At 45.5% G+C, this 11,330-nt stretch overlaps 1 protein-coding gene and 1 long non-coding RNA gene across 2 annotated transcripts; both read left to right on the top strand.

Annotated features, from left to right (window-relative positions):
* The first annotated feature begins 2,911 nt into the window (after positions 1-2,911).
* Positions 2,912-6,100, top strand: LOC142915909 (uncharacterized). Its single transcript, XM_076061535.1, has 2 exons — positions 2,912-3,892; positions 4,057-6,100. Exons 1-2 carry the CDS (start codon positions 2,922-2,924, stop codon positions 4,619-4,621), a joined length of 1,536 nt encoding a protein of 511 aa, XP_075917650.1. The 5' UTR covers positions 2,912-2,921; the 3' UTR covers positions 4,622-6,100.
* A 2,064-nt stretch (positions 6,101-8,164) lies between these two features.
* LOC142915908 (uncharacterized) lies at positions 8,165-10,251 on the top strand. Its single transcript, XR_012936155.1, has 2 exons — positions 8,165-8,663; positions 9,029-10,251. It is a non-coding gene; the product is annotated as an uncharacterized LOC142915908 (long non-coding RNA).
* The last annotated feature ends 1,079 nt before the right edge of the window (positions 10,252-11,330 follow it).

Genomic DNA, 11,330 nt, shown 5'->3' on the forward strand with positions numbered 1-11,330 from the left:
TTAAAAGCTTGTATCAATTTACATCTGGAAGACTTCATTGAAAAGGACATTTCGTGTGAATTTTCTCTCGTCATTAAGTAGATGGCCTTGCCCGGGGTTCGGTTCAATGCGGACACACACTGTGTACACACACAGTGTACACACATACACAGTGTACACACACAGTGTACACATACACAGTGTATACACACACTGTGTACACACAGTTTATACACAGTGTACACACACACAGTGTACACAGTGTACACACACACAGTGTACACACAGTGTATACACAGTGTGCACACACACAGTGTACACACACACACAGTGTACACACAGTGTACACACACAGTGTACACACACAGTGTACACACACAGTTTATACACAGTGTACACACAATGTACACACTGTACACAGACAGTGCACACACACAGTGTATACACACACAGTGTACACACAGTGTACACACTGTACACACATACAGTGTACACACAGGGTACACAGTGTACACACACACAGTGTACACACAGTGTACACACAGTGGCAGTGACACACACAGTGTACACACACAGTGTACGCACACACACAGTGACACAACAGCAAACGCCATTCGCCACTAAGTGGCGGTGACGTCACCACGACGTTTGTGCCAGGCACAGTGACACACACACACAGTGACACACACAGTGTACATACACAGTGTACACACACAGTGTATACACACAGTGTACACACACAGTGTAGACACACAGTGTATACACAATAATGTCCACGTTATTGCTGAGCTCACACACCCAAGGGCGGGAGCAATGGAAAATGAATCTAAATCAACTTAGACTTCAACTCTGTGACGTCACCACTCTGCAGTACCTCATCGGCGTGAAACGCCAGGGGGAGGTGTACCTCGCTAGTGACGTCATGTCACCAAAGTATGCACCCCTCCCTCGTCCACCGCGCTCTTGAGCGTGACGTCACCTCCGCTTGTGTCATTGCCGATATCGTTCCAGTGGCAATCCTTATTAGGGCAAAGCAACGCCCAGTGACTGGTGGCTCATTAACATAATGTAGCCGTCAAAGCCGTCGCGAGCTTATTGCGACGGGTTCAGCGACCACGCCCCCAGCCCTCGACATATGGGCCGGCCTCATTAACATAATTTATTCAGTTAGAGAGTCGTTCGTGGGAGGGAAGGGACGTCATACTACTTCCTGCTGTCGCGAGATAACAGGAAGCTGCCGTGTGCGCGCTTGCACTGAAATCCGAGGTGAGAAATTCTCATCGTTGTGGTGGTTGTTGTGGTGGTGGTTGTTGTTGTTGTTGTTTACCAAGGTAGAGCCTCGCTCTCTCTCGTAGGGATGTCAGTTGAGTAGCAGCGAGCATGGGAATCGATGTCCAGGTTGGAACTTTACAACGCGGGGCCTAGCCACGTGGGGCCTTGCCTCCTGCCCTCGCCTGATTGCATTCACTTTAATTATCTCGCTTAAGTTTAATTTGTCTTCACCCGGCTCGCCACTTTGTAACTTTGTTTTATTGTAAATATTCACGCAGTTTTTATTTTCTTTTGTTAGCAGGCCAAGCCCGCTTGAGCTGCTATACCGCTCTTGTAATCAGACGCGACCTGCCCACAACAACACAAGGTGAGGCTTTGTCAACGTGTGTGAATGTTTTGACTTAAAACTTTGGTGACTGCAGGAATTAATATTCTTGGTTCTTTCGGTGAAGTCACGTAGATAGAAAATAAAATTAAAATAACAGATAATAATTTTTCTTTTTTACAATGAAGCAAAACACCCCACAACGTTTCTATGGCAACATTAATGTTGAAGATGCGAGGGCTTACAGGAATATTTATGACATTTGCCCTCTCATTGCGTGCCATGACAGTGCTGTTTGCACAGTCACACGTAGTCACTGTAAGATGTTTCTCTTGGTCGTGTTTTTGTTTTGTTGCTTGTTGTGATTGCACCCGATTCAAGAGCCGAATGGCTCACGGGACTATAACCAAAATAAATCAAACTGAAAATCAAAAATACTGAAACCGCGTGATGAATTTTGGGAAAGTTTTTCACTGCATCTCCAAATATATATAAAAGGCAAAGTTGTGATTGTGTGTGTTGTCTGTTCAAAATGTTTAGCGTACTTCCCGACATGCAACAAACTGGAAATTTGCCATGTGGGTACTTTCCAGACTGTACAGCGTACAAACATTATACAAATACACTTTTGTGTTGTTTTAAGGGGGGGGGGGGGAGCTCAATAATGTATAGATTTTTTGCACGGCAAGTGAGCTGTGACGTCAAATCTGTCACGTGACCCTCGCATGTAGAAGAGTAACGCATTGTAGTGTAGCGGTTAGCGTTGTCTGTGTGTGTGTGTCTCGCTAACAGCACTTGCCCCTACAGTCTGTTAAGGCTATATGGGGGATCTTTATCTTTGTGTCTGTGTGTGTGTTTCTGTGTGTGTGTGTCTGTGTGTGTGTATCTGTGTGTGTGTCTGTGTGTGTGTCTGTGTGTGTGTCTGTGTGTATCTGTGTGTGTCTGTGTGTGTCTGTGTGTGTGTCTGTGTGTGTGTGGAAGCGTAACGCATTGTAGTGTAGTGGTTAGCGCTACGCTACGAACCCGGCAACCCGAGTTCGATTCCCGCTCACGGCCACCACCGGTGATAATTATTTCAACCGCTTCTGGGCCTCCCCTAGGTCGACTCAGCCTAAAACGAGTAACTGTTGTTGTGTGAACATCGCCACTGGGGAGACAAAGGCGGCCGGACGTGGTGGATCCAAGTCTCGAGCGAAGCCGGGTAGTACAGCTAGTCATGAATACATGAATGAATATAGACGTGTCAGTCATGTGTGACTGTATATATGCATTCCTCCATGGCTCGATACTGACGTGTAAATGGTGTGGATATTCTTATTTTCTGTCTGCAGCTGACGCTGGTCTGATGGAGCAAATGCACTCAGCACAGCAGCTCGGTACGACAAGTCAACAATGTGACCAGCGTGCATACAGCACGGATCGGACTGGAAATTTGACACAGCACCAGAGAACTCGCACAGGAGAGAAACCCTTCAAGTGCACTGTGTGTGGGAAGGCATTTTCACAGTCATCTGCTCTTAAAACACACCACAGAACACCCACGGGAGAGAAACCCTTCAAGTGCAGTGTGTGTGGGAAGACATTTTCAGATTCATCTGCTCTTAAAAAACACCAGAGAATACACACGGGAGAGAAACCTTTCAAGTGCAGTGTGTGTGGGATGGCATTTTCACGGTCATCTGCTGTTAAAACACACCAGAGAACACACACGGGAGAGAAACCTTTCAAGTGCAGTGTGTGTGGGAAGACATTTTCATATTCATTTGCTCTTAAAACACACCAGAGAACACACACGGGAGAGAAACCCTTCAGGTGCAGTGTGTGTGGGAAGACATTTTCAGATTCATCTGCTCTTAAAAAACACCAGAGAACACACACGGGAGAGAAACCTTTCAAGTGCAGTGTGTGTGGGAAGACATTTTCATATTCATTTGCTCTTAAAACACACCAGAGAACACACACGGGAGAGAAACCCTTCAGGTGCAGTGTGTGTGGGATGGCATTTTCACGGTCATCTGCTCTTAAAACACACCAGAGAACACACACAGGAGAGAAACCCTTCAGGTGCAGTGTGTGTGGGAAGGCATTTCCAGATTCATTTAATCTTCAAAGGCACCAGAGAACACACACAGGAGAGAAACCCTTCAAGTGCAGTGTGTGTGTGAAGGCATTTTCACAGTCATCTGCTCTTAAAAAACACCAGAGAACACACACGGGAGAGAAACCCTACAGGTGCAGTGTGTGTGGGAAGACATTTTCAGATTCATCTGCTCTTAAAAAACACCACAGAACACACACGGGAGAGAAACCCTTCAAGTGCAGTGTGTGGGAAGGCATTTCCAGATTCATATCATGTTAAAACACACCAGAGAACACACACGGGAGAGAAACCCTTCAAGTGCAGTGTGTGTGTGAAGGCATTTTCACAGTCATCTGCTCTTAAAAGACACCAGAGAACACACGGGAGAGAAACCCTTCAGGTGCAGTGTGTGTGGGAAGACATTTTCAGGTTCATCTGCTCTTAAAAAACACCAGAGAACGCACGCAGGAGAGAAACCCTTCAAGTGCAGTGTGTGCGGGAAGACATTTGTACATTCATCAAATCTTCAAGTACACCAGAGAACACAGAAGCATCAGAAGATCCACAAGGAGTGTAGTCTGAAATCAGCCTGTGAAAGTCAAAGTGCCACCATGAGCCCATCCCTCATGAAACACGAACCAGAAGAAAATCCCAGCTTGGACACTTTTAAAGTTATCGAGGTGAAATATGAAGAAGTGATGGTGAAGAGGGAAGAAGTGATGAGCGAAGAAGTGAAGGTGAAATGTGAAGAAGTGATGGTGAAGAGGGAAGAAGTGAAGGTAAAATGTGAAGATGAAGATTCAACTCCAAAATGGGACCTTCATATCGATGGAGGCAACGTGAAGCAGGAGGAGAATTCTGACTGTGAGGCAGAGCGAGGCAACTCCCAGCAGTTTGTGGCAGTGGAGGTGTGGGTGGACTTCCTAGACAATACAAAGTCAAGTGGAGACCCGGTAGATGTGTAAGCCAGAGACGATGTTGCTACAATAGATGCACCTTTGTCACAGGCCTTTAATGACAAGAACGTGAAGTTGAACACTCAGCTCCTAGGTTCAACCTGCAGAGTAAGAGCGGCCAGTCTTTGTGGACCTGTGGGTTGGGTCAATCTCTCACCAGGAGCGAGAGCCATAAGCTCCCAAGCATTCACGATGTTCTCATGATAATTGCTTTTACGCGGTGCTCGCTTAATCGCCTCGGCAACTCGGAGTTTCGTGTCGTATCTCGTCTGAGACGCTTGAAGAGCATCCCCAAGTAGCAGCTGCCCCTGTGTGGCACAAGGTGGTGGCCCTGCACCGGCCTGCATGTGGACAAGGGCCTGTCAGTAGGGGGCGATGATTGATGCGTCATCTCAGTTGTGTAGTTTGTAGGCAATCTTGATTCGAAGCTTTCGTGACTGCAGGAATCCACACTGTTGAGTTATTTCGGCAAAGTCACCACGTGGGTAGAAACATAACAGATCACGGCGTTTAGATCACAACACGAGCAATCGTCATCAGGTGGGACAACCACAGCAAGAGAAACTGCTGAAGTAGTAGGCGCCTACTCCAGTTTCTTCTTCTTGCTGCTGTGCTTGTCCCACCTGATGACGATTGCTTGTGTTGTCATCGAAACGCCGTGATCTATTATTTGTAGTGTAATGTTTTGAATTTGCTACATTTTGACCCAGGCGCCAGCATGCAACGGCCTACTCGTTTTGAATGACGCAACAATAGTACGTTGTACATTCACTGTTAAGCAGACGGTGCGTATTTGTAAAATAACTTCTTGTTAATACGATGTAACGTGATGCAGTCAATTTCGCTGCAGTAATTCAATGTTGTTAATATGCCCGTCAATGATTTAGAATGCGTACTTGTCTGATTGTGCGTGTGCATGTAACATTTTGTCTGAGGGTCAAACATTGAATAAGTGATGGTAGGACAAAGTGCGTGTGTGTTTTGGAAGTAACCTGTACAGAGAACTCGGGTGCTACCCGTTGTTCTTGTGATACAGGTCAAAGGGTACTTTTGTGTTTCACGAAGCGTCTGCCTCTGGAGCAACTCATTGTCTTTGAAATAGGTAGCACGCTCGGATCATTCATCAGTTACAAGGCATACCACTTGACGTATAGGAGGAGGTACATTCTCTACAACACGAATTGTAGTTTTGTCTTACGTGTTGACGTAGATTTTGTCTAACTGGGACTAGAAATGGTCCTTGTTGATTGACGTCTGGATGTTCGTACCTATCGGTTGAAGCAAATCCCACTGCTGTTGTTGAGACACTGTGCACCAATAAGGGTCCAACACATTGACGGCCTTCAGGCCAGGAAAGTCACAACATTTGCATACGAAGGACGCATTCACGCAAGTACCCCATGCTCCGTTTTGAAGTTTTAAAATGAAACATCTTTGAATTGTGTTGTGTTTTGAATTAGATGATTTTATTTCTTCATTAAAAGCTTGTATCAATTTACATCTGGAAGACTTCATTGAAAAGAACATTTCATGTGAATTTTCTCTCGTCATTAAGTAGATGGCCTTGCCGGGGGTTTGGTTCAATGCGGACACAAACAGTGTACACACACAGAGTATACACACACAGTGTACACACACACAGTATACACAGTGTACACACACAGTGTACACACACACAGTGTACACACAGTATACACAGTGTACACACACAGTGTACGCACAGTGTACACACACAGTGTACACACACACTGTACACACAGTGTACATACAGTATATACACAGTGTACACACAGGGTACACTGTATACACACAAAGTGTACACAGGGTACACACACAGTGTATATATACACAGTGTACACACACACAGTTACACACACAGTGACACAGCGACACACAGTGACACACAGTGTATACACAGTGTACACACACAGTGTATACACACACAGTGTACACACACACAGTGTACACACACAGTGTACACACACACACAGTGTATACACAATGTCCACGTTGTTGCTGAGCTCACACACCCAAGGGAGGGAGCAATGAAAAATGAATCTAAATCAACTCCAACTCTGTGACGTCACCACTCTGCATGACCTCATCGGCGTGAATCGCCAGAGGGAGGTGTACCTCGCTAGTGACGTCATGTCACCAAGGTATTCACCCCGACCCCCGTCCACCGCGCTCTTGAGCGTGACGTCACCTCCGCCTGGGTCACTTCCGATATCGTTCCAGTGGCAATCTTTATTTGGGCAAAGCTACGCCCAGTGACTGGCGGCTCATTAACATATTGTGTCCGTTAAAGCTGTCGTGAGTTTATTGCGACGGGTTCAGCGCCCACGCCCCCATCCCTCGACATATGGGCCGGCCTCATTAACATAATTTAATCAGTCACAGCCGCTCGTGGGCGGGAAGTGACGTCATACTACCTGCTGTCGCGAGGCAACAGGAAGCTGCCGTGTGCGCACTTGCACTGAAATCCGAGGTGAGAAATTCTCATCGTTGTGGTGGTGGTGGTCGTTGTGGTGGTGGTGGTTGTTGTTGTTTACCAAGGTAGAGCCTCTCTCTCGTAGGGATGTCAGTTGAGTAGCAGCGAGCATGGGAATCGATGTCCAGGTTGGAACTTTACAATGCGGGGCCTAGCCACGCGGGGCCTTTGCCTCCTGCCCTCGCCTGATTGCATTCACTTTAATTATCTCGCTTAAGTTTAATTTGTCTTCACCCGGCTCGCTACTTTGTAACTTTGTTTTATTGTAAATATTCACGCATTTTTTTTTTTTTTCACCAGGCCAAGCCCGCTTGAGCTGCTATACCGCTCTTGTTATCAGAAGCGACCTGCCCACAACAACACAAGGTGAGGCTTTGTCAACGTGTGTGAATGTTTTGACTTAAAACTTTGGTGACTGCAGGAATTAATATTCTTGGTTCTTTCGGTAAAGTCACGTAGATAGAAAATTAAATCAAAATAACAATAAAAATTAACAAATAATTGTAAATAAAGCAAAAAAACTCACGTCGTTTTGATCGCAACACAAGTGGTCTTTATTTAATGTAATTGTATTATCTGTTATTGTTATTTTCTATCTACATAACTTTACCGAAAGAAACAAGAATACGTGTGTCAATGTCTATCGGTCAAAGACACTCAGCGGAGAGACGCGCAAACTCCAAATATACAGCAGGCGTCAGGGTCGGGATCGAACCCACGACTTCCTGTATACCAGGTGAGGTAGTTAACATCTCACCACGGAGAGAGACACGCAAACTCCAGTTAGCCTCGGATATGTTCACTGATCCTCGATTAATTACTTGGTGGAGTGAGAAAGCATTGATGCCGAGCAGATGAAGGTGGCCAGCATGATTCTAGACACGCCACTGCCAGTGTGTGACAGTGTCAAGTTTGTGTTTGAAGTAAAGTCTATTAACTCTATTGAACACGGAAGTTATATAAAAAATAGTTTATTTTTGTTTTCCTCTGGAACTCTTTGTAAGAATGGAAACAGGAGGTGAACACAGCACACACATTCAGCTGAAGTCGGAACTGTTCATCCCAGCATTCAAGGACATCTGAGCCTGGATTCACACCTCTAAGTTGCGATTGAACATTAATTTCTGTATTTCTGCATAACACAAATGGTATTGTTTTCAACACCCTTTGCTATGTCAGCTGAATTTAGCTTTCATAAATATTCCTTTTGTAGTGAGACAGCCGAAATTGTGTGCTTAGAGTTTTGAGTTAACATTCATCTTGATTATATGAAGGCTTCCAGGCATATTAATGACATTTTCCCTCTCATTGTGTGCCATAACAGCCCGTGGAGAGAAACCCTTCAGGTGCACTCGGTGCGGGAAGGCATTTGCATGTTCATCAAATTTTTTCATTACATCATGAATATATTAATAAGTATAGACGTGTAAGTCACGTGTGCATTCCTCTGTGCCTGACGTGTAGATGGTGTGGATATTATTTTTTTCTGTCTGCAGCTGACGCTTCCTCTGCAGAATTGGTCTGATGGAGCAAAGGCACTCAGCGCACCTCGGTTTGTAGGTAATGTTTAGAATTTGCTACATTTTCACTCAGACGCCAGCATGCAATGGCCTACTCGTTTTGAATGACACAATAGTATGTTTTACATACACTGTGAAGCAGAATGTGCAACTTTTTTTAAAAGCTTCTTGTTAATACGATGTAACGTGATGCAGTATATTTCACTGCAGTAATCCAATTTTGTTAATATGCCTGTCAATAATTTAGAATGTATACTTGTCTGGTTTTGTGCATTCTTGTAACATTTGATCTGTAAGGGTCAAACATTGAATAAGTGATGTTAGGACAAAGTGTGTGTGTGTGTGTGTGTTTGAAAGTAACCTGTACAGAGAACTCAGGTGAGACCCGTTGTTCTTGTGATACAGGTCAAACGGTGTTTTTGTGTTCCACGAAGCATCTGGAGCAACTCATTGTCTTTGAAATAGGGAGCACGCTCGGATCATTCATCAGTTACAAGGCATACCACTTGAAAGTTACACGTATACGAGGAGGTACATTCTCTACAACACGAATTATAGTTTTGTCTTACGTGTTGACGTAAATTTTGTCTAACTGGGACTAGAAATGCTCCTTGCTGATTGACGTCTGGATGTTCGTTACCTATCGGTTGAAGCAAACCCCACTGCTGTTGTTGAGACGCTGTGCACCAATTAATGGGCCAACACATTGACGGCCTTCAGGCCAGGAAAGTCACAACATTTGCACACGAAGGACGCATTCACGCAAGTACCCCATGCTCCGTTTTGAAGTTTTAAAATGAAACATCTTTGAATTGTGTTGTGTTTTGAATTAGATAATTTTATTTCTTCATTAAAAGCTTGTATCAATTTACATCTGGAAGACTTCATTGAAAAGGTCATTTCAAGTGGATTTTCTCTCAACATTAAGTAGATGGCCTTGCCGGGGGTTCGGTTCGATGCGGACTTTCACCTGTTTGGGATTGCGGGATCGAGATAAGGCGACACGGAGCTGCTGGCCGTGTGAGAAGACCGCCGTCTGCAGATCGATTCCAACGTAATCGAACGTCTGTCCCTGCGCCTCCGTCGTCCATGCAGGGGGTGCGTAAGTTTGCAGCGCCCCCTGCATTAAAACAACGGAAAGTGCAGCGCTCATCACAGATAGATACAGTTGTGCGCTTATATTTAAAATGTTATTCTTTTATAAGGTGATGTTGAAATCGGAAAGTGTTTAGCCAGTTGATGATTTCAATCAGATTGATTCATTTATTATGCACCGCATATCCGAGCTTTTGTGGTCCTGTTGAGCTAAAGTTGGAAAAAGTCCGTGACTATAACTTCGCTTAATTTTGTAAACGTGTTTCTATTATTTAGTTATTGTTTAATACAAACTACTTCAGATAATGGGTTTCAAGATGTACTTGAATGGCACGTTCGTTGTTCCGGTGTTTAATGGCTTGGACGTCATGGCAAATGGCTTCCATCGATGTGGAAGTCAATGGTGGATGATGATTTGACATTTCGGTGTTCATTTGGAGTAGATTGTTTAACTGTTGCATACCGGGTGGTGAAATGCTTTGCCGAGTACCTGAACTGTTTGACCAAGTGAATTAATGAAGAGTTCGATACGAGTTTGAGCGTTAATATTCTTGCGGAACAACAAAGGTCGGATATTTTAAAGATTCCTGATCGTACGTTTATTGCGACAATGTTCATGGGGAACACGTGTGGAGGAGAGTTCCGGGTGAAGTCTCCCCTTACCTGGCAACCATGGTGGCTGTCCGCTGATCACTCTGGCTTCGTCACAGCTACGAGCTGTAGGGACGCGACGCTCCACCCTGGCGCTGTTTTAATTCACAGCACCAAGACTGGAGAGCCTCATCCCTGCAGTTCCCTCCTGTTGTGCCGCAGCATTTACCGCGTAACGAGGCAATACAACACACACAGAGACACACACAGAGACACACAGAGACACACACAGAGACACACACACAGAGACACACAAAGACACACATTACACACAGAGACACACACATACAGACACACACAAAGACACATCACACACACAGAGACACACACAGAGACACACACATCAAACAGAGATACACACACAGAAACACACAGAGACACACACCACACACAGAGACACACACCACACACACGTACACACACGGAGACACACAGAGACACACACACAGAGACACACACAAACAACAACCGCCATTCGCCACTAAGTGGCGGTGACGTCACCACGACGCTTGTGCCAGGCTATGTGCACCCACACAGACACAAAGATCAAAGAGACACACGGATACACGCACAGAGACGTACACACAGATACATACACACAGATATACACATACACACAGATACACATACATACACACATACACACGTACATACAGATACATACACACAAATACTCACAGATACAACAACAACCGCCATTCGCCACTAAGTGGCGGTGACGTCACCACGACGCTTGTGCCAGGCTATGTGCACCCTGAGGCCACGTGAAGTGTCGAACGCCCGCTGGCAGGAGGTCACGGGGCAGACCCAGGTGCCACGGGTCGACTGACTGAGATGACTGGCTGATGCACCACCTGTGCCCCCTACTGTGCCAACCTGCTGTGCTTTAGCCACCCGGCGCTCCGCTCGCTGTTGTGAGCGTCGCTCCTCCGCCCTCCGTTGTTGTTGGAGGGCGACTGCC

This window comes from Petromyzon marinus, unplaced genomic scaffold (genome assembly GCF_048934315.1).
Source record: "Petromyzon marinus isolate PM22_M1 ecotype Great Lakes invasive population unplaced genomic scaffold, UKy_Petmar_22M1.pri1.0 PM_G_Scaffold_365, whole genome shotgun sequence".
Lineage (NCBI taxonomy): Eukaryota > Metazoa > Chordata > Hyperoartia > Petromyzontiformes > Petromyzontidae > Petromyzon > Petromyzon marinus.

Bases quoted from the DNA above. Each gene is read 5' to 3' on its own strand.
- LOC142915909 (XM_076061535.1), top strand. From the start codon at position 2,922: ATGGAGCAAATGCACTCAGCACAGCAGCTCGGTACGACAAGTCAACAA. The intron at 3,893-4,056 runs GTGCAGTGTGTG...GAAACCCTTCAG, and splicing joins ACGGGAGAGAAACCCTTCAA to GTGCAGTGTGTGTGGGAAGA.